The sequence below is a fragment of the Conger conger genome, chromosome 2 (assembly GCF_963514075.1).
Source record: "Conger conger chromosome 2, fConCon1.1, whole genome shotgun sequence".
Taxonomy (NCBI): Eukaryota; Metazoa; Chordata; class Actinopteri; order Anguilliformes; family Congridae; genus Conger; species Conger conger.
Window position 1 is genome coordinate 87,241,059 of NC_083761.1, and position 22,500 is coordinate 87,263,558.

General features: G+C 50.9%; 2 protein-coding genes across 3 annotated transcripts in view; one reads left to right on the forward strand and one right to left on the reverse strand.

Moving 5' to 3' along the window:
• aspscr1 (ASPSCR1 tether for SLC2A4, UBX domain containing) overlaps nucleotides 1-14,587 on the reverse strand; it is a 38,717-nt gene extending 24,130 nt beyond the window's left edge. For both annotated transcript variants that reach the window (XM_061232694.1, XM_061232693.1), the window contains exons 1-5: nucleotides 14,296-14,587; nucleotides 13,986-14,041; nucleotides 11,439-11,550; nucleotides 6,674-6,774; nucleotides 3,905-3,962 (exon numbers count right to left, since the gene is read on the reverse strand). In XM_061232694.1, coding sequence (XP_061088678.1) covers nucleotides 3,905-3,962; nucleotides 6,674-6,774; nucleotides 11,439-11,550; nucleotides 13,986-14,041; nucleotides 14,296-14,385 — 417 coding nt within the window. In that variant the 5' untranslated portion in view covers nucleotides 14,386-14,587. The remainder of the gene's footprint in view (nucleotides 1-3,904; nucleotides 3,963-6,673; nucleotides 6,775-11,438; nucleotides 11,551-13,985; nucleotides 14,042-14,295) is intronic.
• A 6,083-nt stretch (nucleotides 14,588-20,670) lies between these two features.
• The window catches only part of notum1b (notum, palmitoleoyl-protein carboxylesterase b), a 20,303-nt gene continuing 18,473 nt past the window's right edge, over nucleotides 20,671-22,500 (forward strand). Inside the window, exon 1 of the mRNA XM_061230605.1 lies at nucleotides 20,671-21,020. Within this exon, the coding sequence (XP_061086589.1) occupies nucleotides 20,671-21,020 (350 nt within the window). The remainder of the gene's footprint in view (nucleotides 21,021-22,500) is intronic.

The window sequence follows — 22,500 nt, forward strand, 5'->3', positions numbered from 1 at the left end:
CACTGGGTGGGGTCGTCTTGTTAGACTGTGGCACAGGTGGGTGTATGTAGCCGTTAGCACAGGGGCTAGGTGGCTAGGTGTTGTTAGGTACTGTTGGTTGTGGTAGAGGGGGTGTATGTAGCCGTTAGCACAGGGGCTAGGTGGCTAGGTGTTGTAAGGTACTGTTGGTTGTGGTAGAGGGGGTGTATGTAGCCGTTAGCACAGGGGCTAGGTGGCTAGGTGTTGTAAGGTACTGTTGGTTGTGGTAGAGGGGGTGTATGACGGCGTTAGCACAGGGGCTAGGTGGCTAGGTGTTGTAAGGTACTGTTGGTTGTGGTAGAGGGGGTGTATGACGGCGTTAGCACAGGGGCTAGGTGGCAGGGACACAATGTGGCAGACGGGGTGTATGTAGCTGCTAGTGCTGAAGCCCTTAGCGCAGTGGCTACGTGTATGTAGCTGTTAGTGCAGTGGCTCGGTGGCTAGGTGTTGTTGGGTAACTGTATGTGGGAGACGGTGTCCATAGTTGTTAGCACAGGGGCTAGGTGTATGTAGCTGTTAGTGTAGTGGCTAGGTGGCTAGGTGTTGTTGGGCACTGTTGGTTGTGGTAGAGGGGGTGTATGTAGCTGTTAACACTGGGGCTAGGTGTATGCAGCCGTTAGCGCTGTGGCTGTTAGCACAGTGGCTAGGTGTTGTTAGGTACTGTTGGTTGTGGTAGAGGGGGTGTATGTAGCCGTTAGCACAGGGGCTAGGTGGCTAGGTGTTGTTAGGTAACTGTATGTGGGAGATGGTGTCTATAGCTGTTAGCACAGGGGCTAGGTGTATGTAGCCGTTAGCACAGTGGCTAGGTGGCTAGGTGTTGTTAGGTACTGTTGGTTGTGGTAGAGGGGTGTCTGAAGCCGTTAGCACAGTGGCTAGGTGGCTAGGTGTTGTTAGGTACTGTTGGTTGTGGTAGAGGGGGTGTATGTAGCCGTTAGCACAGGGGCTAGGTGGCTAGGTGTTGTAAGGTACTGTTGGTTGTGGTAGAGGGGGTGTATGTAGCCGTTAGCACAGGGGCTAGGTGGCTAGGTGTTGTAAGGTACTGTTGGTTGTGGTAGAGGGGGTGTATGACGGCGTTAGCACAGGGGCTAGGTGGCTAGGTGTTGTAAGGTACTGTTGGTTGTGGTAGAGGGGGTGTATGACGGCGTTAGCACAGGGGCTAGGTGGCAGGGACACAATGTGGCAGACGGGGTGTATGTAGCTGCTAGTGCTGAAGCCCTTAGCGCAGTGGCTACGTGTATGTAGCTGTTAGTGCAGTGGCTCGGTGGCTAGGTGTTGTTGGGTAACTGTATGTGGGAGACGGTGTCCATAGTTGTTAGCACAGGGGCTAGGTGTATGTAGCTGTTAGTGTAGTGGCTAGGTGGCTAGGTGTTGTTGGGCACTGTTGGTTGTGGTAGAGGGGGTGTATGTAGCTGTTAACACTGGGGCTAGGTGTATGCAGCCGTTAGCGCTGTGGCTGTTAGCACAGTGGCTAGGTGTTGTTAGGTACTGTTGGTTGTGGTAGAGGGGGTGTATGTAGCCGTTAGCACAGGGGCTAGGTGGCTAGGTGTTGTTAGGTAACTGTATGTGGGAGATGGTGTCTATAGCTGTTAGCACAGGGGCTAGGTGTATGTAGCCGTTAGCACAGTGGCTAGGTGGCTAGGTGTTGTTAGGTACTGTTGGTTGTGGTAGAGGGGTGTCTGAAGCCGTTAGCACAGTGGCTAGGTGGCTAGGTGTTGTTAGGCACTGTTGGTTGTGGTAGAGGGGGTGTATGAAGCCGTTAGCACAGGGGCTAGGTGGCTAGGTGTTGTAAGGTACTGTTGGTTGTGGTAGAGTGGGTGTATGACACCGTTAGCACAGGGGCTAGGTGGCTAGGTGTTGTAAGGTACTGTTGGTTGTGGTAGAGGGGGTGTATGAAGCCGTTAGCACAGTGGCTAGGTGGCTAGGTGTTGTTGGGCACTGTTGGTTGTGGTAGAGGGGGTGTATGTAGCTGTTAGCGCTAGGGCTAGATGTATGTAGCCCTTAGCGCAGGGGCTAGGTGTATGTAGCCGTTAGTGCAGGGGCTAGGTGTATGTAGCTGTTAGTGCAGTGGCTAGGTGTATGTAGCCGTTAGCGCAAGGGCTAGGTGTATGTAGCCGTTAGCGCAGGGGCTAGGTGGCTAGGTGCTGTATGGGGGAGGGGGTGTATGAAGCTGTGGACAGGAGGGGGTGGGTGAAGCTGTGGACAGGAGGGGGTGGGTGAAGCTGTGGACAGGAGGGGGTGTATGAAGCTGTGGACAGGAGGGGGTGTATGAAGCTGTGGACCGGAGGCGGTGTATGAAGCTGTGGACAGGAGGGGGTGGGTGAAGCTGTGGACAGGAGGGGGTGGGTGAAGCTGTGGACAGGAGGGGGTGGGTGAAGCTGTGGACAGGAGGGGGTGGGTGAAGCTGTGGACAGGAGGGGGTGGGTGAAGCTGTGGACAGGAGGGGGTGGGTGAAGCTGTGGACAGGAGGGGGTGGGTGAAGCTGTGGACAGGAGGGGGTGGGTGAAGCTGTGGACAGGAGGGGGTGTATGAAGCTGTGGACCGGAGGAGGTGTATGAAGCTGTGGACAGGAGGGGGTGTATGAAGCTGTGGACAGGAGGGGGTGGGTGAAGCTGTGGACAGGAGGGGGTGTATGAAGCTGTGGACAGGAGGGGGTGGGTGAAGCTGTGGACAGGAGGGGGTGGGTGAAGCTGTGGACAGGAGGGGGTGGGTGAAGCTGTGGACAGGAGGGGGTGGGTGAAGCTGTGGACAGGAGGGGGTGGGTGAAGCTGTGGACAGGAGGGGGTGGGTGAAGCTGTGGACAGGAGGGGGTGGGTGAAGCTGTGGACAGGAGGGGGTGGGTGAAGCTGTGGACAGGAGGGGGTGGGTGAAGCTGTGGACAGGAGGGGGTGGGTGAAGCTGTGGACAGGAGGGGGTGGGTGAAGCTGTGGACAGGAGGGGGTGGGTGAAGCTGTGGACAGGAGGGGGTGTGTGAAGCTGTGGACAGGAGGGGGTGTATGAAGCTGTGGACAGGAGGGGGTGGGTGAAGCTGTGGACAGGAGGGGGTGGGTGAAGCTGTGGACAGGAGGGGGTGGGTGAAGCTGTGGACAGGAGGGGGTGGGTGAAGCTGTGGACAGGAGGGGGTGGGTGAAGCTGTGGACAGGAGGGGGTGGGTGAAGCTGTGGACAGGAGGGGGTGGGTGAAGCTGTGGACAGGAGGGGGTGGGTGAAGCTGTGGACAGGAGGGGGTGGGTGAAGCTGTGGACAGGAGGGGGTGGGTGAAGCTGTGGACAGGAGGGGGTGGGTGAAGCTGTGGACAGGAGGGGGTGGGTGAAGCTGTGGACAGGAGGGGGTGGGTGAAGCTGTGGACAGGAGGGGGTGGGTGAAGCTGTGGACAGGAGGGGGTGGGTGAAGCTGTGGACAGGAGGGGGTGGGTGAAGCTGTGGACAGGAGGGGGTGGGTGAAGCTGTGGACAGGAGGGGGTGGGTGAAGCTGTGGACAGGAGGGGGTGGGTGAAGCTGTGGACAGGAGGGGGTGGGTGAAGCTGTGGACAGGAGGGGGTGGGTGAAGCTGTGGACAGGAGGGGGTGGGTGAAGCTGTGGACAGGAGGGGGTGGGTGAAGCTGTGGACAGGAGGGGGTGGGTGAAGCTGTGGACAGGAGGGGGTGGGTGAAGCTGTGGACAGGAGGGGGTGGGTGAAGCTGTGGACAGGAGGGGGTGGGTGAAGCTGTGGACAGGAGGGGGTGGGTGAAGCTGTGGACAGGAGGGGGTGGGTGAAGCTGTGGACAGGAGGGGGTGGGTGAAGCTGTGGACAGGAGGGGGTGGGTGAAGCTGTGGACAGGAGGGGGTGGGTGAAGCTGTGGACAGGAGGGGGTGGGTGAAGCTGTGGACAGGAGGGGGTGGGTGACCGACCTCGTCCCTCATGTAGAGGCAGACGGGCGTGGTCTCACTCTGCTGCAGCTCCTGCACCCTGCAGAGAGAAGAGCAGCTTTTAACTCCCTCCAGGCGGATAACCTGCGCGTTACATCTCCCTTAACAGACGGATGTGACCTGCGCGTTACACCTCCCTTAACAGACGGATGTGACCTGCGCGTTACACCTCCCTTAACAGACGGATGTGACCTGCGCGTTACACCTCGCTTAACAGACGGATGTGACCTGCGTGTTACATCTCCCTTAACAGACGGATGTGACCTGCACGTTACACCTCCCTTAACAGACGGATGTGACCTGCACGTTACACCTCCCTTAACAGACGGATGTGACCTGCACTTTACACCTCCCTTAACAGACGGATGTGACCTGCACGTTACACCTCCCTTAACAGACGGATGTGACCTGCACGTTACACCTCCCTTAACAGACGGATGTGACCTGTGCGTTACATCTCCCTTAACAGACGGATGTGACCTGCGTGTTACATCTCCCTTAACAGACGGATGTGACCTGCGTGTTACATCTCCCTTAACAGACGGATGTGACCTGCGCGTTACATCTCCCTTAACAGACGGATGTGACCTGCACGTTACACCTCCCTAACAGACGGATGTGACCTGTGTGTTACACCTCCCTAAACAGATGGATGTGACTCCAGCGTTGTATTTGATCGTTTTTCAGGTCACATGACATTGAAATGCATTGATTCCTCGGCCTTTCTGTGGGTTTTCTATACGGCACTATAGTCCGTAATGGGTGAATAACACACACGCACGCACACACATATATTTTATGCATATTCTTTTTTTTCTCCAAATCTCCAAAACTCCAAAATCTCTTTTTATTTTCCATAGTGAATGCATGTCAGCACACACACACACACACACACACACACACACACACACACACATTCTGAACCATCACTCACACACGACTGAGGTACAAGCATTCCACTACCCTGGATCACACAGAACCAGGCGGTGACCAACACATTCCGGAACTGTGGATCACCCAGAACCAGGATGTGACTGAAACATTCCAGAATCCCGGATCACACAGAAAAAGGCTGTGACATAACCATTCCAGAATCATGGATCACACAGAACCAGGCTCTGTTAAATCCATCCGGAATTCTGATTTGCTGCAACGTTCCACATGGAATCACATTCCCACAGCCTCAAACCTGAACATGAGTCAGCAGCTACAACCACTGAGAAGGTCAAAGGTCAACGCCTCCCAAACGCCCACACACCACCACACCACCACACAAACCCCCCATACAACACCCAGTAACAACCCCACAAACCCCCCACACAACACCCAGTAACCACCCCACAAACCCCACACATACCGCCCCACACACACACACACACACACACACACACTCACTACACACACACACACACACATATACACACATGCACGCACGCACACACACATACACATACACACACGCACGCACACACACACACGCACGCAGGCACACACACATTGCACACTACACACTACACACATCGCACACTACACACGCACACACACACACATACCCACAGGAATTGCCCGTAGATAACGAATGTGTGTACATACACTGCAACACGGAGGGCAGGGCGGTGATGTCATTCTGATGAAAGGCAGGCCTGTGTTGGCACTGCCTGTAGTACGCAGTACAACAGTATGACATCACAACAGGTGCCAAGCAGGGCTGCGTGCATGCGTGCGTGTGTATGTATGTGTGTGTGTGCGTGTGTGTGTGTGTGAGTGTGTGTGTGTGCGTGTGTGTGTATGTGTGTGTGTGTGTGCGTGTGTGTGTGTGTGAGTGTGTGTGTGTGCGTGTGTGTGTATGTGTGTGTATGTGTGCGCGTGTGTGTGCGTGCGTGTGTGTGTGTGAATGTGTGTGTGTGTGTGTGTGTGTAGTGTGCGATGTGTGTGTGTGCATGCGTGTGTGTGTGTGCGTGCGTGTAGTGTGCGGTGTGTATGTGTGCGTGTGTGTGTGTGTGTGCACGAGTGAGTGTGTGTGTGTGCGAGTGTGTGTGTGTGTGTGTGTGTGTGCGTGTGCAGTGTGTACGTGTGTGTGTGTGTGTGTGCGCGTGTGTGTGCGTGAATGTGTGTGTGTGTGAATGTGTGAGTGTGTGTGAGTGTGTGTGTGTGAGTGTGTATGTGTGAGTGTGTGTGTGTGTGTGTGTGTGTGTATGTATATGTGTGTGTGCGTGTGCGTGTGTGTGAGTGTGTATGTATGTGTGTGTGTGCGTGTGCGTGTGTGTGTGCGTGTGTGTGTGAGCGTGTGTGGCTCTGATTGCTCGTAAAAGGCAGAGTTTGTGTGAACATCGGCCAGCTCCTTAACTACCCAGTTAATAAGAAATAAAATGATGGAATTTGTGTTCCTGGGCCTTCCTAATAGAGGGCGGGCGAATCGAGAACAGAACAGAAACAGAAAAAAACATTTCTGGGGAACAGACCCTGGGCTTCTGCAGCCAGACTTTAACCCTTCCCTGCCCAGGCCAGCGGACTTCTCATCACCATGGCAACACTGGCTGAATCCGGAGTATTCGTAGGACGTAAAGTCACAGCTAACAGCTAGCCCCCCCTTAGATCTTAGTTTTCTTCTGTTACAGGTCAACCAAACTTATGAAAACTGATAGTGACTGGGCACCATCATGGTGTTTTTAAATGGATGCCCAGTTTAACCGCTGTGGGGAAGCTGCTGATTTGCTCACCTGGTCTGGGGGAAGCGGCTGATTGGCTCACCTGGTCTGGGGGAAGCGGCTGATGAGCTCCCAGAGTGTTTGTGCGTTGGAGAAGGAGTCCTGCACCCGGGAACCATCCTCCAACTGCAGAGCGATACGAACCTGCAGCAGGTTTACACACACACACAGTTACACACACACTCACACTCACACAGTTACACACACACACACACACACACACACACACATTCACACACACTGTTATACACACACACACACACACACACACACACACACACAGTTACACACACACACACACACACACACACACACTGTTATACACACACACACACACAGTTACACACACACACACACACACACACAGACACACACACACAGACACACACACACACACAGACACAGTTATACACACACTCACACACACACAGTTATACACACACACACACACACACACACACACTGTTATACACACACACTCACACTCACACATACACACTCACACACTTGCACACACACACAGTTACACAGTTACACACACACACATACACACACAGTTACACACACATACACACACTGTTATACACACACACACACACACAGTTACACACACACACACACTGTTATACACACACACACACACACAAACCCTAACCCACAATGTTATACAAACACACAGTTATATACACACACACACACACACACACACACACACACACACACACACTGTTATACACACACACACACACACACACTGTTATACACACACACACACGCGCGCGCGCTGTTATACACACACACATACACACACACACAGTTATACATACACACACACACAGTTATCGACACACAGTTACACAGACACACAAACACACCCACACTGTTACACACACATATACAGACACTGTTCTAGTAATAATGATGACATGGACACTACAGACACAAAGTACAGAATAATGACATGGACACTACAGACGCACAGTACAGAATAATGACATGGACACTACAGACACACAGTACAGAATAATGACATGGACACTACAGACGCACAGTACAGAATAATGACATGGACACTACAGACGCACAGTACAGAATAATGACAGACACACAGTAAGTACACTCTCTCTCCCTCGCCCTCTCTCCTCTCGTAAACAGGTAAACCCCTCCCTGAGGACGCGGGCTCCAGAGTCTGTTGGTCTCATCGGGGAGAACACGTGTGGCACAGTCAGAGACATGAAAGCCAGGAGCGGGGTGTGTTAACAGCCCCAGTGCGTGCTTCTTTAACAACCAGGCCCAATTACTGCGCCGAGCAGGGGAGCACATTAACCTGGGCCCGGCTGGACCGGGGGCACGTTCAAAGGCGGGGGGAACAGTTTGGGCACGAGGTTCAAACGGCGGGGCAGAGCCATAAAGAGCCGGGGAGCGCAGCGGCGTCGCCCCGGCAACCGGCATCTCAGGGGCCCCGCGCCGCCATGCGGACAGGAGCCCGTTCCACAGGGCCCGTTCCACAGGGCGTCATGCGGACACCAGCCCGTTCCTCAGGGCGTCATGCGGACACCAGCCCGTTCCACAGGGCGCCATGCGGACACCAGCCCGTTCCTCAGGGCGTCATGCGGACACCAGCCCGTTCCACAGGGCGCCATGCGGACACCAGCCCGTTCCTCAGGGCGTCATGCGGACACCAGCCCGTTCCTCAGGGCGTCATGCGGACACCAGCCCGTTCCTCAGGGCGTCATGCGGACAGGAGCCCGTTCCTCAGGGCGTCATGCGGACAGGAGCCCGTTCCACAGGGCGTCATGCGGACACCAGCCCGTTCCTCAGGGCGTCATGCGGACACCAGCCCGTTCCACAGGGCGTCATGCGGACACCAGCCCGTTCCTCAGGGCGTCATGCGGACAGGAGCCCGTTCCACAGGGCGTCATGCGGACAGGAGCCCGTTCCACAGGGCGTCATGCGGACACCAGCCCGTTCCACAGGGCGTCATGAGGACACCAGCCCGTTCCACAGGGCGTCATGCGGACACCGGCCCGTTCCACAGGGCGTCATGAGGACACCAGCCCGTTCCACAGGGCGTCATGCGGACACCAGCCCGTTCCACAGGGCGTCATGCGGACACCGGCCCGTTCCACAGGGCGTCATGAGGACACCAGCCCGTTCCACAGGGCGTCATGCGGACAGGAGCCCGTTCCTCAGGGCGTCATGCGGACACCAGCCCGTTCCACAGGGCGTCATGAGGACACCAGCCCGTTCCACAGGGCGTCATGCGGACAGGAGCCCGTTCCACAGGGCGTCATGCGGACACCAGCCCGTTCCTCAGGGCGTCATGTGGACACCAGCCCGTTCCTCAGGGCGTCATGCGGACACCGGCCCGTTCCACAGGGCGTCATGCGGACACCAGCCCGTTCCACAGGGCGTCATGCGGACACCGGCCCGTTCCACAGGGCGTCATGAGGACACCGGCCCGTTCCACAGGGCGTCATGCGGACACCAGCCCGTTCCACAGGGCGTCATGAGGACACCAGCCCGTTCCACAGGGCGTCATGCGGACACCAGCCCGTTCCACAGGGCGTCATGCGGACACCAGCCCGTTCCACAGGGCGTCATGAGGACACCAGCCCGTTCCACAGGGCGTCATGCGGACAGGAGCCCGTTCCACAGGGCCCGTTCCACAGGGCGTCATGCGGACACCAGCCCGTTCCTCAGGGCGTCATGCGGACAGGAGCCCGTTCCACAGGGCGTCATGCGGACACCAGCCCGTTCCTCAGGGCGTCATGCGGACAGGAGCCCGTTCCTCAGGGCGTCATGCGGACACCAGCCCGTTCCACAGGGCGTCATGCGGACAGGAGCCCGTTCCACAGGGCGTCATGCGGACACCAGCCCGTTCCACAGGGCGTCATGCGGACACCAGCCCGTTCCACAGGGCGTCATGCGGACACCAGCCCGTTCCTCAGGGCGTCATGCGGACACCAGCCCGTTCCTCAGGGCGTCATGCGGACACCAGCCCGTTCCACAGGGCGTCATGCGGACACCAGCCCGTTCCTCAGGGCGTCATGAGGACACCAGCCCGTTCCTCAGGGCGTCATGCGGACACCAGCCCGTTCCACAGGGCGTCATGCGGACAGGAGCCCGTTCCACAGGGCGTCATGCGGACACCAGCCCGTTCCACAGGGCGTCATGCGGACACCAGCCCGTACCTCAGGGCGTCATGCGGACACCAGCCCGTTCCACAGGGCGTCATGCGGACACCAGCCCGTTCCTCAGGGCGTCATGCGGACAGGAGCCCGTTCCACAGGGCGTCATGCGGACAGGAGCCCGTTCCTCAGGGCGTCATGCGGACACCAGCCCGTTCCACAGGGCGTCATGAGGACACCAGCCCGTTCCACAGGGCGTCATGCGGACACCGGCCCGTTCCACAGGGCGTCATGAGGACACCAGCCCGTTCCACAGGGCGTCATGCGGACACCAGCCCGTTCCACAGGGCGTCATGCGGACAGGAGCCCGTTCCACAGGGCGTCATGCGGACAGGAGCCCGTTCCTCAGGGCGTCATGCGGACACCAGCCCGTTCCTCAGGGCGTCATGCGGACACCAGCCCGTTCCTCAGGGCGTCATGCGGACACCAGCCCGTTCCTCAGGGCGTCATGCGGACAGGAGCCCGTTCCACAGGGCGTCATGCGGACAGGAGCCCGTTCCTCAGGGCGTCATGCGGACACCAGCCCGTTCCACAGGGCGTCATGAGGACACCAGCCCGTTCCACAGGGCGTCATGCGGACACCGGCCCGTTCCACAGGGCGTCATGAGGACACCAGCCCGTTCCACAGGGCGTCATGCGGACACCAGCCCGTTCCACAGGGCGTCATGCGGACAGGAGCCCGTTCCACAGGGCGTCATGCGGACAGGAGCCCGTTCCTCAGGGCGTCATGCGGACACCAGCCCGTTCCTCAGGGCGTCATGCGGACACCAGCCCGTTCCTCAGGGCGTCATGCGGACACCGGCCCGTTCCACAGGAAACCACCCGGCTGGCTCGCTTCGTGGCAAGGGCGACCCGAGGACCAGGCCTCCTGGTCCCGTCGGCACACACCTGGACACACACCTGGACACACACCTGGACACACACCTGGACACACACCTGGACACACACCTGTATGAGGTAGCCAATCAGTGCAGGCTTTTAAAACGTGTGCTGCCGTCCACAGGTTGAGACCGGGGACCTGCTGCACTGCTGAAAAGCTGCTAAAGCTACAGTTGGTTTGATTTATTTTGCCTTTATTATTTTTACCCAGAACCTGTGAGGGCAAGGGCGAATACTTTCAGTGTTTCTTCTCTCTCTTTCTCTCTCTCTCTCTCTCTCTTGCTCTCCCTCCCTCCCTCCCTCCCTCCCTCCCACAAACCAGACAGAAACGCGTTTGAAGTGCGATGCAGAATGTCCACATCTCCCTGCGTCCTGCTCATCTGTCCTCTCGGGGGGTGTCACGGTGTTTTGAGAGGAGAGAGGGGTTCCCCTCCCCGTCTCAGAGGAACCCGCAGGAAACGCACAACGCACTGCTGCGCTTAGCGTCTTTACCATTTCCCTGCGGCCACCGTCTTTTCCGGAATGAGCGCGAGGTGCAGGTTAACCGGGGAGGCTCTGGGGCTGCGACTCATTCGGGCTGAAAACAGCCGCTACTGCGCAGGCTACCCCTGGAGGAAGCACCGGTCTGCGACACCACCCTCGTGTCCAGATTCACAGACCAAGCCCAGGTTCCCACACATGAACAACCTCACGTTACAGACAGCATTCATCTGCCTGGCGCCGGGGGTTTCTACCCACCCTGGTCTCCCCCGCTCTCTGCCTGGTACCGGGCACCATCTCCAGCTTGGCATTGTTGGGCAAGCTGGCGAAGCGCCACTGCAGGGAAAGGTCCAGAACCGTCCTCTGGAACCTGAGCCCCGACACACACACACGCCACGGTTAGCACTGCTGCACGCCATTCGTCGTTTTTTTAATACGCATGTAATGTGCGTCCGTTTTAGTTTGTATTCAATTCATTCACATCTGTGCTACAGATACAGTCCCCTCCAGAACTAGTGGGACAGCAAGGTCAATTCCTTTGTTTTTGCTCTACACTGAAGACAATTGAGTTAGAGGTCAAAAATATGTACAAGAGATGAGATGACAGATCTGAATTTCAGCTTTTATTTCCTGCTATTTTTATGTAGATCTCTTAAACAACTTAGAACACAACACGTTTTGCATCAGACCACCCAACTTTTAGGAGAGCAAAAGTGTTGGAACATGTGACTGACAGGTGTTTCTCGTTGCCCAGATGTGTCCCGTTAGATTGACTGGTTAAACAATAAATAGCTCTGAAAGTCTACTCCTGGTTTTTCGCCTCGGAAAGGCTGCATTTGTGTTCTGATCCGCGGTGGTGCAACAGGCTAAGACGGGCCGAGCCTTGCTGTTGCAGTCGCACACCTGCAGGCTGAGTTCGGCCGGCTCACGTGCAGCGGCATAATTGGCTCATACAACAGCAGCGCCCCGATCCCCCCCCCCCGATCACCCCCATCACCCCGATCGCCCTGATCACTCCCCGATCACTCCCCGATCACTCCGGTCACTCCGATCGCAGTCGCAGGTTGGAGATGATGCAGCGGGGAGAAGCCGTGTCGCTCTCCCGATCGTTAGATCCCTTCAGGCTCCAGGGGACGTGGTCGTGTGTATTCGGTGTATCCTAGACAACATGGGTCATTGGTATCCACAGGGTATCCAAAAAAAAAAAAAAGGGAAAAAAAGAACAGATAATCCAACATGTCGACCAGAGAGCTGTCTTTGGGGGAAAAACACGCCATTTTGAACCTTAGAAAAGAGGGGAAATTGATCAGAGCCATTGCACAAGCATTGGGGATAAATTGTACAACAATTTTGAATGTCCTGAAAAAGAAAGAAACCACTGGTGTACTGAGCAACAGAAAACAGGCCAGGTCGACCAAGGAATACAACAGCAGTTCATGACAGAAATATTGTGAGAGCTGTGAAGAAAACCCCGAAAACATCAGTCAGTGACATCACAAATCTCCACAGGGCAGGGGTGAAGGTCTCAATCAACCATTCGAAGAAGCAGCAATACTGAGGCTATACCACAAGATGCAAAGCACTCATCAGTCGTAAGAGTCAGAAGGAAAGATTACAATTGGCAAAGAAGTACAGAGAGGAGTCACCAAAGTTCTGGAACAAAGTTTTATGGACTGATGAGACCAAGATTAACCTCTACCAAAAGTGTGGAGAAAGAAGGGATCTGCTCATGATCCAAAACATACAAGCTCATCTGTGAAGCACGGTGGAGGAAGTGTCATGGCTTGGGCTTGCGTGGCTGCTTCTGGAGAGGGCTCACTAATCTTTATTGATGATGTAACTCATGATGGTAGCTGCAGGATGAATTCAGAAGTCTATAAAAAATATTTTAAAAAATTTTATCACGCAGGAAGACAATGACCCAAAACACACTGCCAACACAACAAAGGACTTCATTACGGAGGAAAAAGTTAAAGACTTTAGACTGGTCAAGTCATCTTAACCCAACTGAGCGTGCATTTCAGCTCCTGAAGAGGAGGGAAAATCCCCAAAAACAAACAACTGAAAGAGGCTGCGGTAAAAGCCTGGAAAAGCGTCGCAAAAGAAGAATGCAACAGTTCGGTGATGTCAATGGGTCGCAGGCTTGGTGCAGTTATTGCAAGCAATGCATATGCTTCCAGATATCAAGTGTTACTTAGTTTCATTTACTTAAATACTCTCTGTTCGAATACTTTTTCTCACCTAAGAATTGGGTGGTCTGATACCAAAGCTGCTATGTTCCAAGTAGTTCAACACATCGAAGTGTAAATACCATGAAATAAAAATGAAATTCTGAACTCAGAAAGAAACAAAGGAATTGGCCTCGCTGTCCCAATACTTTTGGAGGGGACCGTAAGTACTACAGTGAGACCACATGCAATGCTGTTGGTGTATACGATGTGTACACGCAAAGCCAGGAATCCGAGTATTAACCATTCAGTGCAATATACGAACTTAATTGGCTTTCCTTGACTCGACAAGCGTGCTATTTATTCTTATTAAAAAAATAGAAGCAAAACAAAAATGGCAAAGCATTGTAACTTAGCTAAGTTAGCTAGCGATACCTATTCTAGCAACAAATCAGCTGAGAAGTACTTTTTTGGAGTTATAAAACAGCTTAAATTTAAACATTGACTAACTGACTAGACCAGTTTACCTCGCGAAAGATCTCAGATCGCTACGTTACCGGCCATAGTCATTGGTACCACAATTAGCTAGCTAGCTTAACGTTTAGCTACAAATATCACAACACTGCTGTGAACCCACTTGAGATCATAGTCGTCCGGACTGAATCCTTGCTTCTTGCACACGTCTTCCAAAACCTAAAAGAAAAAATAAACAAATTAAAATAATCGCTGTAAAGAGCTAGCAGATGGCTCAGTCTGACAGGTAACGTTAAACGGTAGCAAGAACATAACATCGCTTTTCAGTACACAGCTTGCCGATCAAGCAAAACTGAACTGTCATTGTTCCAACTAAACGGGGGGGAAACTCGCGTGTTTCAGCCACGACAAAATACCTCTTGTTGTTAAATAATGTAGTTTAAATGCCTGTATTCGGCCGTTGTCATATTTACCTGCAATAAAGGCGTGCTGGGTGAGATTTTTACAATTTGCCTCCGTCCATTCGGAGCGAGCACTGTCACTGCCGTGCTGCTGGCTGCCATTGTGATGTGACGTCACATTGTTTTTTTGAATCAACTTTAATAACAACGCTGCTCCAAGTCGTGCAGTCGCATAACTGTACTTTCAACTAACACCAGTAGGCTACGGACTCGTTTTATCGCAAAATACGCGTCCAGTCCTTTTTCTAAGTTCCTCAAATAATCAGCCACATACAATTGTTTGTCACCGTATTTGCGTTTGTGAAATACGTTGGGAAGTTCACGAGAATACAAAAGGGCAGTTTCCAAGGACAATTCCATTCGCATGAAATGCGATGAACCCAGCGAAAGCCTTGTTCCAGTCACCCGAGGATAGGGTGATATTTTGTTCGATTTTAACATAGTTACAGCCATTCTTCTATATTCATGGATGTTGTTCCTCCTGCCAAAACCCTGCTTCTTACTGTGAATGAGAAAGTGTATTTGTGTGATAAAACCCCTCATATAAATACACCTCCTCTGCGACCACCTGCACACCCCCCCCTCGTTATTTTTGATTGGTTTGTGTTTTTGAAAGCTTGCACATGATCTTCAGTCTCATTACTTGGGACTGTTAGATCATGTTACATGAAAGAGATCAGGATGGATCCATTTCATGAAAGGGTCAGGCCTGGAATCGTTGGTCTCGCTCGGAGAACAAAGGCAAAAATAAAACCTCTACATTTCACGGCGGAGTTTATTTAAATTCCCTTTAAGCCATCCGAAACCTTCCTTCTTCCAGGGCCCAGACCTTCATGTTTCTGTGACAAAGGCAATACAATAGTCCGTCCATCCATTATCTAAATCCGCTTATCCTGAACAGGGTCGCAGGGGGGCTGGAGCCTATCCCAGCATACTTTGGGCGAAAGGCAGGAATACACCCTGGACAGGTCGCCAGTCCATCGCAGGGCACACACACCATTCACTCACACACTCATACCTACGGGTAATTTAGACTCTCCAATCAGCCTAACCTGCATGTCTTTGGGCTGTGGGAGGAAGCCGGAGTACCCGGAGGAAACCCACGCAGACACGGGGAGAACATGCAAACTCCGCGCAGAGAATCCCCGGCCGACGGGGATTCGAACCCAGGACCTCTTTGCTGTGAGGCGGCAGTGCTGCCCGCTGCACCATCCGTGCCCCCCCCCCGGGACCCGTTTTGGGGGTGAACTGGAAGCGATGGAGGCTTTTTCTCGGGCGGCACGCTCACCCCTGGAGAGAGACCCCCGTGCCGGCGGGAGCAATACAATATTAAGCTGTAATATTCCTGATTGGACCACTGTGCTAGGGAGTGGAAAACAACGATGTCGTATTTAATATCAGAAACGCTCCGATATAAGAGTGCATTTTGATAAGCATTAGTTTCATGTATTACAAGAAAGATAATAATGGAAATAGCATGACATGCCATTAGTACACAAAAGGGAGGGTAATGGGGTGTGAGTAGGGCCAAGAAAAAGCATCCTGATTGATTCATTATGATGTATTCATAATGTTTTTGTTTATTCTTGTCTAGCGCATATTAGCTTCAGTCTCAGAAACACTGGAACACGTTTTAGTTCTTTATGGAACCCTCTATCATAGGTGTGAAAAGAGAAAGCTCCCGAAGAGCCCTTTGCCTCGATAGGGTTCTTCTGTGGAATCTCGGGGTTCCTTTTGGAACCGTTCTTTTCTGACAGTATAAGTTGTCAAATAATGCGAAAACAAAACGAAAAGTAGGCCTAGATCCAAAAGTATGCCATGGGATATAACCTTTAAATATTACTCACTATATAATATGACCGTATCGAGATGGGCTTCAGTGACATGACCATGATTATTCCGCAACGCTTCAAGTTTCCACCTAGGCGATGAGACGATTAGCACTTCCCTAGCATAGTAGCTGCTTCCCTCTGGGGTTTTCAGCGCACGTGCCCAATTACTGTAATGTGATGGCGTCCCTTGTATATTCTGCTCTATTGCTTCGCATACAGGAGTCTTTCTTTTTTGTCCCTCGGTTAGTTTACTCACACTACACTGATGTGTTTGAAATCACCGCCTATAGCAGGCCGATCCGAATCCGTCTACCCCTACAATTGGTGGAGGACAGGTTTGCGCCAGGGGTCGGTTTTAGCGTCTCTACCGTGGCTGTGAATTGGTCTGAGGGAGTGGACCGCCGTCGCGCCGGGCCCGATGTCTGCTGTTGTCCCATTTTACATACTAACAAAAGCGCCCTGTCGCTGCGTGGCAGCCCATCAGCGCCTTGGGTTTCACGGTAACCAAATAGCCGCGTGTGCTTGCGGGTCTATTGTTAGAAACAGCGGGTTTCTGCAAGGTTAAGGGTCCCATTAACACCGGCGCTATAACTCGCCTTTGATCTCGCCGCCCATGGGGACTGATAAACTCTGACGAGGGGACCCAGAAAAGTCCATAAAGCACTAACGTATTTACGCATTTATTGTACGCGACGGCTAATTGAGTCACAATCGCAAGAATTAGTCCATTATCATGGCAATTATGTTGAAATGACGCATCGAAGGACCATGAATGTCAGTCGATGTTCTGACGTTCGTCTGATATTTTTTACAGCCTCAAACCCCGAAGGATATTAAAATATAAATACAAATATTATATAAATACAAATATAATATAAATGCATCTGCAACATGCACTATATTTTTGAACTACTTTGAACTCTATTCGCATGGGAATTTGCACAATTCTTTCCGAAACATAACTGTATCTTAATTAGCTTAATTATCTAGCATAATTGTTGCTCTCTGATCAAGCTTTAAAACTAGGCTATATATGACCAGCGAATGTTCTAGATATTATCCATTAAATTAAATGAACATGGGGCGAAATCCTTGTTTATCTTATCCTCTTTTTTCTTAAACTGTATGCCTGTGTCGAATGCGTCTTCATTTGTACAAAAATCACTGTATAAATGTTTATGTGTTCGAAAACTTGATTGTTAATTTGAGTAAGCATAGCCTATATAATGTGTATTTGCAAATGAGTTTAATCTTACACTTAAATTGTAACGAATGGCAAATGCAGACAGTACGTTTTTTTAAACCAAACCAGGAAATTATCAGGATACCGATTATTATAAGGATGTGCATGCCTGAGACAGCCAAGGCCGTTAAGGTCAATCAAATGTAGTAAAAATATAGGCTACTGGAGTCAGATTTGCGGATCTCCATCTAAATATTGTCGCTTAGCCACGTTGAAAAGGAATGAACTGAAGATATAAGCGATGGATTTAGCGTTTAAATACGAACACCCGAAATAACTCTTTGGATTGACCTCGGTAGGCTATTTCCTGTTATTGGGATCGTTATCTTTAAAGTGCTAAAAGTGACCGAGCGTGTACTTGACATCCTGTAATCTTAAAATTACAGGGCTCTGTCAGCGTACGAGACGGACTGCGAACCAGCCGGGCTCATTTGACCTGTCACTCTTCCAGCTTTTTCGTTCGCAGGCGCTGTCTGCGCGCGCGCACGCGCTGCGTATTTACGCAGATTGAATGTGCCGCCGCGGTATGTGCGCAGAGCTGAGCTCTATTGAAAAAGTATCCGAAAATATAGCCTAAGGAACCCGAAAAAGCAAGCTAATAAATCGCGATGGGGTAAACAACTGAAATAAATCCATTGCATCTGCTCATTTTTGGAGAGTGGCTCCTCTTGCTTTAAACGTGTGCAGCGTATATTTGCGCACGTTCGCAGCGTACGCATTAAATGATTGCGTTGGATAAGTAGGATCTAGTTGAATACTTGTAATAGATGTTGGAGTGTGTGGTGGGGGGGGGGGGGGGGGGGGGGGTGGGGGGGTGAAAGAAAGTAGGGGCTGCTTTGATCGTTGGGGGGCCTCTTGAACATAAAAAAAACTGTCAGTGTGATCTTTCCCATTCTGCGAGCCCGGCCTGCTCATCGACAGGGAAGCTGGATTTGCTTTCCGCATATAACCGCGCGTGCCCAACGCTTTTACGGGTAAATATACTTACACGTGGTCCCAGAACACCGTTTAAAGCGAAAGCCCAGGTTATATTTAAAAATCAGCTGCGTCGCTAAAACTTGTGACTGACTTTAGGTTAAGTCCTTACACGTAAGGACACCCCCACAAACGTGGGTGGCGGGGGACTACAAGTACGTTCAATTCAGTATCATCAGTGTCATCCACTTAAAATTGTGAATGTGTTTGTGGCTCACAGTCGCGGTTGCAGTAGCCTGCACATCACGGAGCGCACGAGGGCGAACGCCGCAGTCAACGAGGAGGCGGTGGAACGTAAACGCGTTCTATGTACACAGACCTATTGTTTTTATTGCATATTCTGTACTGAAAATAAGCTCTTGGCTTATACACATTACATGTAGCCTATTATTATTATTATTATTATTATTATTATTATTACTATTATTATTATTTGTCTGACCATGACTCGTTATTTCTGTTCTGTGTGTTGACAGCTGCTGCCTGCAATGTAATAAACAGACCCAATAAAAGTAAGAACAAGTATTGAATGAATATAACGTTTTGCTAATTGAATCGATACAATGCGTAATATTATTGATTGACGTGTTAACATGCCATGCATATTGTGTACATGAGCATAATACAAATAAATAAATTCATAAAAATGTATTTAATATCTAATAATAGCCACATTTTTTTATTTATATAGCGCTTTTCAACATACAGAGAAGATCCCAACGTGCTTTACAGAAGGAAACAATAAAACAGGCTGAAACCACCGTTAAGATATGGTAATCTGAATCACTAAACTTGAATAAGCACACCGATAAATATGGGTTTTAAGCCCGGCCTCGCATGACAATGGAGCGGTATCATTCTCCGTTACGGACTGTAGAACCCAAATGAATGTGTGATAATAGCTTTGCCCTTAAACGCTATTTGCGTATCAATCCTCGCAAATGTCCCAGGGCCCTCGGCCGCCAGTCTGAAGCGGAAGCGTTTCCCTTCCGCCCCTATTGTCACAGAAATACATACGGCCGGTCCGCGTCTCTTAAAGGTTATATGAAGGTGAGTGTCCTTGTTTTAGGGAAATTGCCTCTGTCTGAATAAACAAAATCTCCCCACCCCCCCACCCCCTTATCCTTCTTGGCTGTCGGCGAGAAAATAAAACTTCAAACGGAATCCTAAACTCTCTAAAAGGCCGCGTTTGCGCAAGACCGTGCGGGTGGCTATTGCGTTGCAAATCGGAAGCATCGTAAGGGGAAAAAAGAAGACATTTGATTCCTTATAAATACATTTTCTCCTGCTCGGTTCTCTTTCTGACTGGGGTTTGTGGAGACGCACAATAATTACACATTCACAGCCTACGCGTTTTAGGTAGAGGAATTGTTTAATAAAGAGTTTAAAACAGTTTAATAGACGTCCGCCGTCCTGCCACAAAACCAAATTATGGTTCCATTGTCATGTTTTTACATGAATAATGCGCAATAGGCTAGATTGTGGCGACGTCTGTTTGTTTATTTGTTTTCATTCCAGCGCATTAAGACATTGAGTTGCATCGTGGGAGTTAGTCTCACTCCATAAATTGGTTTGGAATGGGAAACGGCATTCCAAGACGCAGTAAAATTTTTTTTTTTTTAAAAACCACACACACGCACGCGCGCACGCACGCACACTGCGGATCAGAGGAGCCAGCGCGTGGGCATCTTTCTTAATAAATTAAGAGTGGAGAAAGTATGCCTCGCGAGACCACGCCCCCGAGCCCAGCCCTCTGCCGTGATTGGCTCTGGGGAGCGAGACGGGGGAAAACTTTGAATAAAAGTCCAATGTCAGCGGTGGGTAGAATTATTAATTCACAGCAAGCGGGACGCGGGACAGTTACGTTAATAGGAATTTCCAATCACAGCTATTAAATAATAAAGTTATATAGGTAGTTTGGGACAAAAGCAAGAAAGGATACTGGCATTAAGAGATTTGTTGAGGAAAAAGTATATTCAAAAGGTACAAATATATGCTTTCTAAATATATAGTACAAGGTACTGTTCTATGTATTGTTTTGGGGGGAAAGCTAAATCAGCAAATATGCATCAAAAGCTTCATATCTTTTTATATGCCAAGGGAACATTTTGCAGCGGGTAAAATCACCTGAATTGATCACCTGATTCTCACCACTGAAAAAGCAATTGTTTCAGAATAGCTTCAGAAGCTCACTTTTTCTTTTAATCAGTTCTATTTATTTATTTATTTTTGTTATTTTTTGTAATCATTTTGCTTTCGCTCCAAACATCCGCCTGAAAACACCAGGAAGGAAGAAGGCTTCTCTGAAACTCCGCGGAACCGAGCAAGTCGCGGAAAATGAACTCCTGCACGGGGTACCAGAGGCGGGTTCGGAGCCCGAGGCTGCTCCACTCGGTTCTGCTGCTCGTGCTGCTGCAGTCTGAAGCTCTGAGCGCGAGGAAGCAGAGAGGCAGCCGCTCGCAGCCGCGCCGCGCGCAACCGGCGCCGCCGCCGGACCGGGCCGCGGCGACCGAGAGCTTCCCCCTGGACTTCACCGCGGTGGAGGGGAACATGGACAGCTTCATGACGCAGGTGAAGAACCTGGCGCAGTCCCTGTACCCGTGTTCGGCGCAGAAACTCGACCACGACATGAAGCTGCACTTTCTGGAGAACGCGTCGGTCACGTGCAACGACGGGAGCCCGGCAGGGTGAGTGTGCGCTTTGATCTGGCAGATTTAGAGTTGCTTGAAAAAATTGTTTTAACTTAATTGTATTGGGTAGTTATGCCGTGCCATATATATATATAGCCATATATAGGCTATGTGTTTTTCATATATATATATATATATATATGAAAAACACATAGCCTGTACTGTAAAAAATAAAAATAAAAACAGTTCAGGCTATGTGTTTTTCCTCTATGGCGCGAATGCGTGTTCGGCTCTGACCGGGAACCGGAATGTAATGGCGTGCGTGCGCTTATTGTCAGTCAGCATCTGTCCTGAACCCGGGAGTTACGAGCCTTTCATCAACGACTGTCCCGCGGAGGAATGCGCGGAGCGACCACAGCTCGGAATGCGTTTCATGTGTGCGGCGCTGGCACGAGAACCAACGCGCCACATAGTATGACGAAACAATTATTTGAAACACACTTCTTCAGTTGCTCCGGCGTCTGAAGCAAAATAGAACCATACTTGTTTGTGTTAGGCTTCGCCGCTCCTTCTGCGATGCTTTTGTTTCACTTTTAGCAACAGAATTATGTGGTCTGTGTATTTTCTCTTTGAGGGAAACCGAAACGCGTTCAACGCAAGCCGACCGGAATAGCGGCAACAGGTGTCTTCGTGAACGCGCATGGAATTCGTGGTTTCCACGGGGAACCAGCGGCGATCTCTCCTTGGAAAGAACAAGCAATCCTAGCGGTAAATCGAAATTTTGATGGCACAATTGACTGTCACGAAGTATTTGACATCAGAGAGAAATATATATTCCGCACCAAAATAGTTTCCAGACACGCTTCTTAAAAAATGACAGGCGATGGAAATTTTATTTAGTGCATATATTCGTTTTCTTCTGTCGGCGACTGGATTGTAAACGCATTGCGCAACACATCAGAGAGAGCGACACTGGCAACTGCCTGTTGCTTGTTCATTGTATGATTCAGTTTTCTTTTGTGGTCTAAATATGCGGGCACAGGGGGCTTCAAACTGTCCGCGCTCAGTATCCAAGAACAGAGAATAGCGAATACCGCCCCGAGCTAAAATATAAATAATGTTTTGATGGACTCGAAAGTTTTAGAGGAAGCCTATTGGGACGGTTGTTTGAGACTGCGGTTCTCACGCGCGGTCCTGGGGTTGGGGGGGACCCCTTGTGTCCGCTCGTTTTCGTTCCAACCACAATTGCAATCCCAGAACTTTAACAAGCTGTTTTTTTTTTGTTGTTTTTTTTCCAATTGGGTGTTTTTCGTGTTTATAAAGATTCTTTACTCTCTCAAGCCACACTGTATCCGAAATAGCTGCGCGTGCCATGGCGAAATTTAGTCCAATGTTCACATTGTGTTTATAGGGCTATATTGCAAACAGTTGCATAAAAATGCATCAAAGTAATGTGTTAACTAATCAAATTAAAAGTGTGGAACCATGGCTACTAAAACTAACCACAGGTAGATGCATTGTGTTAACACATGTTCAT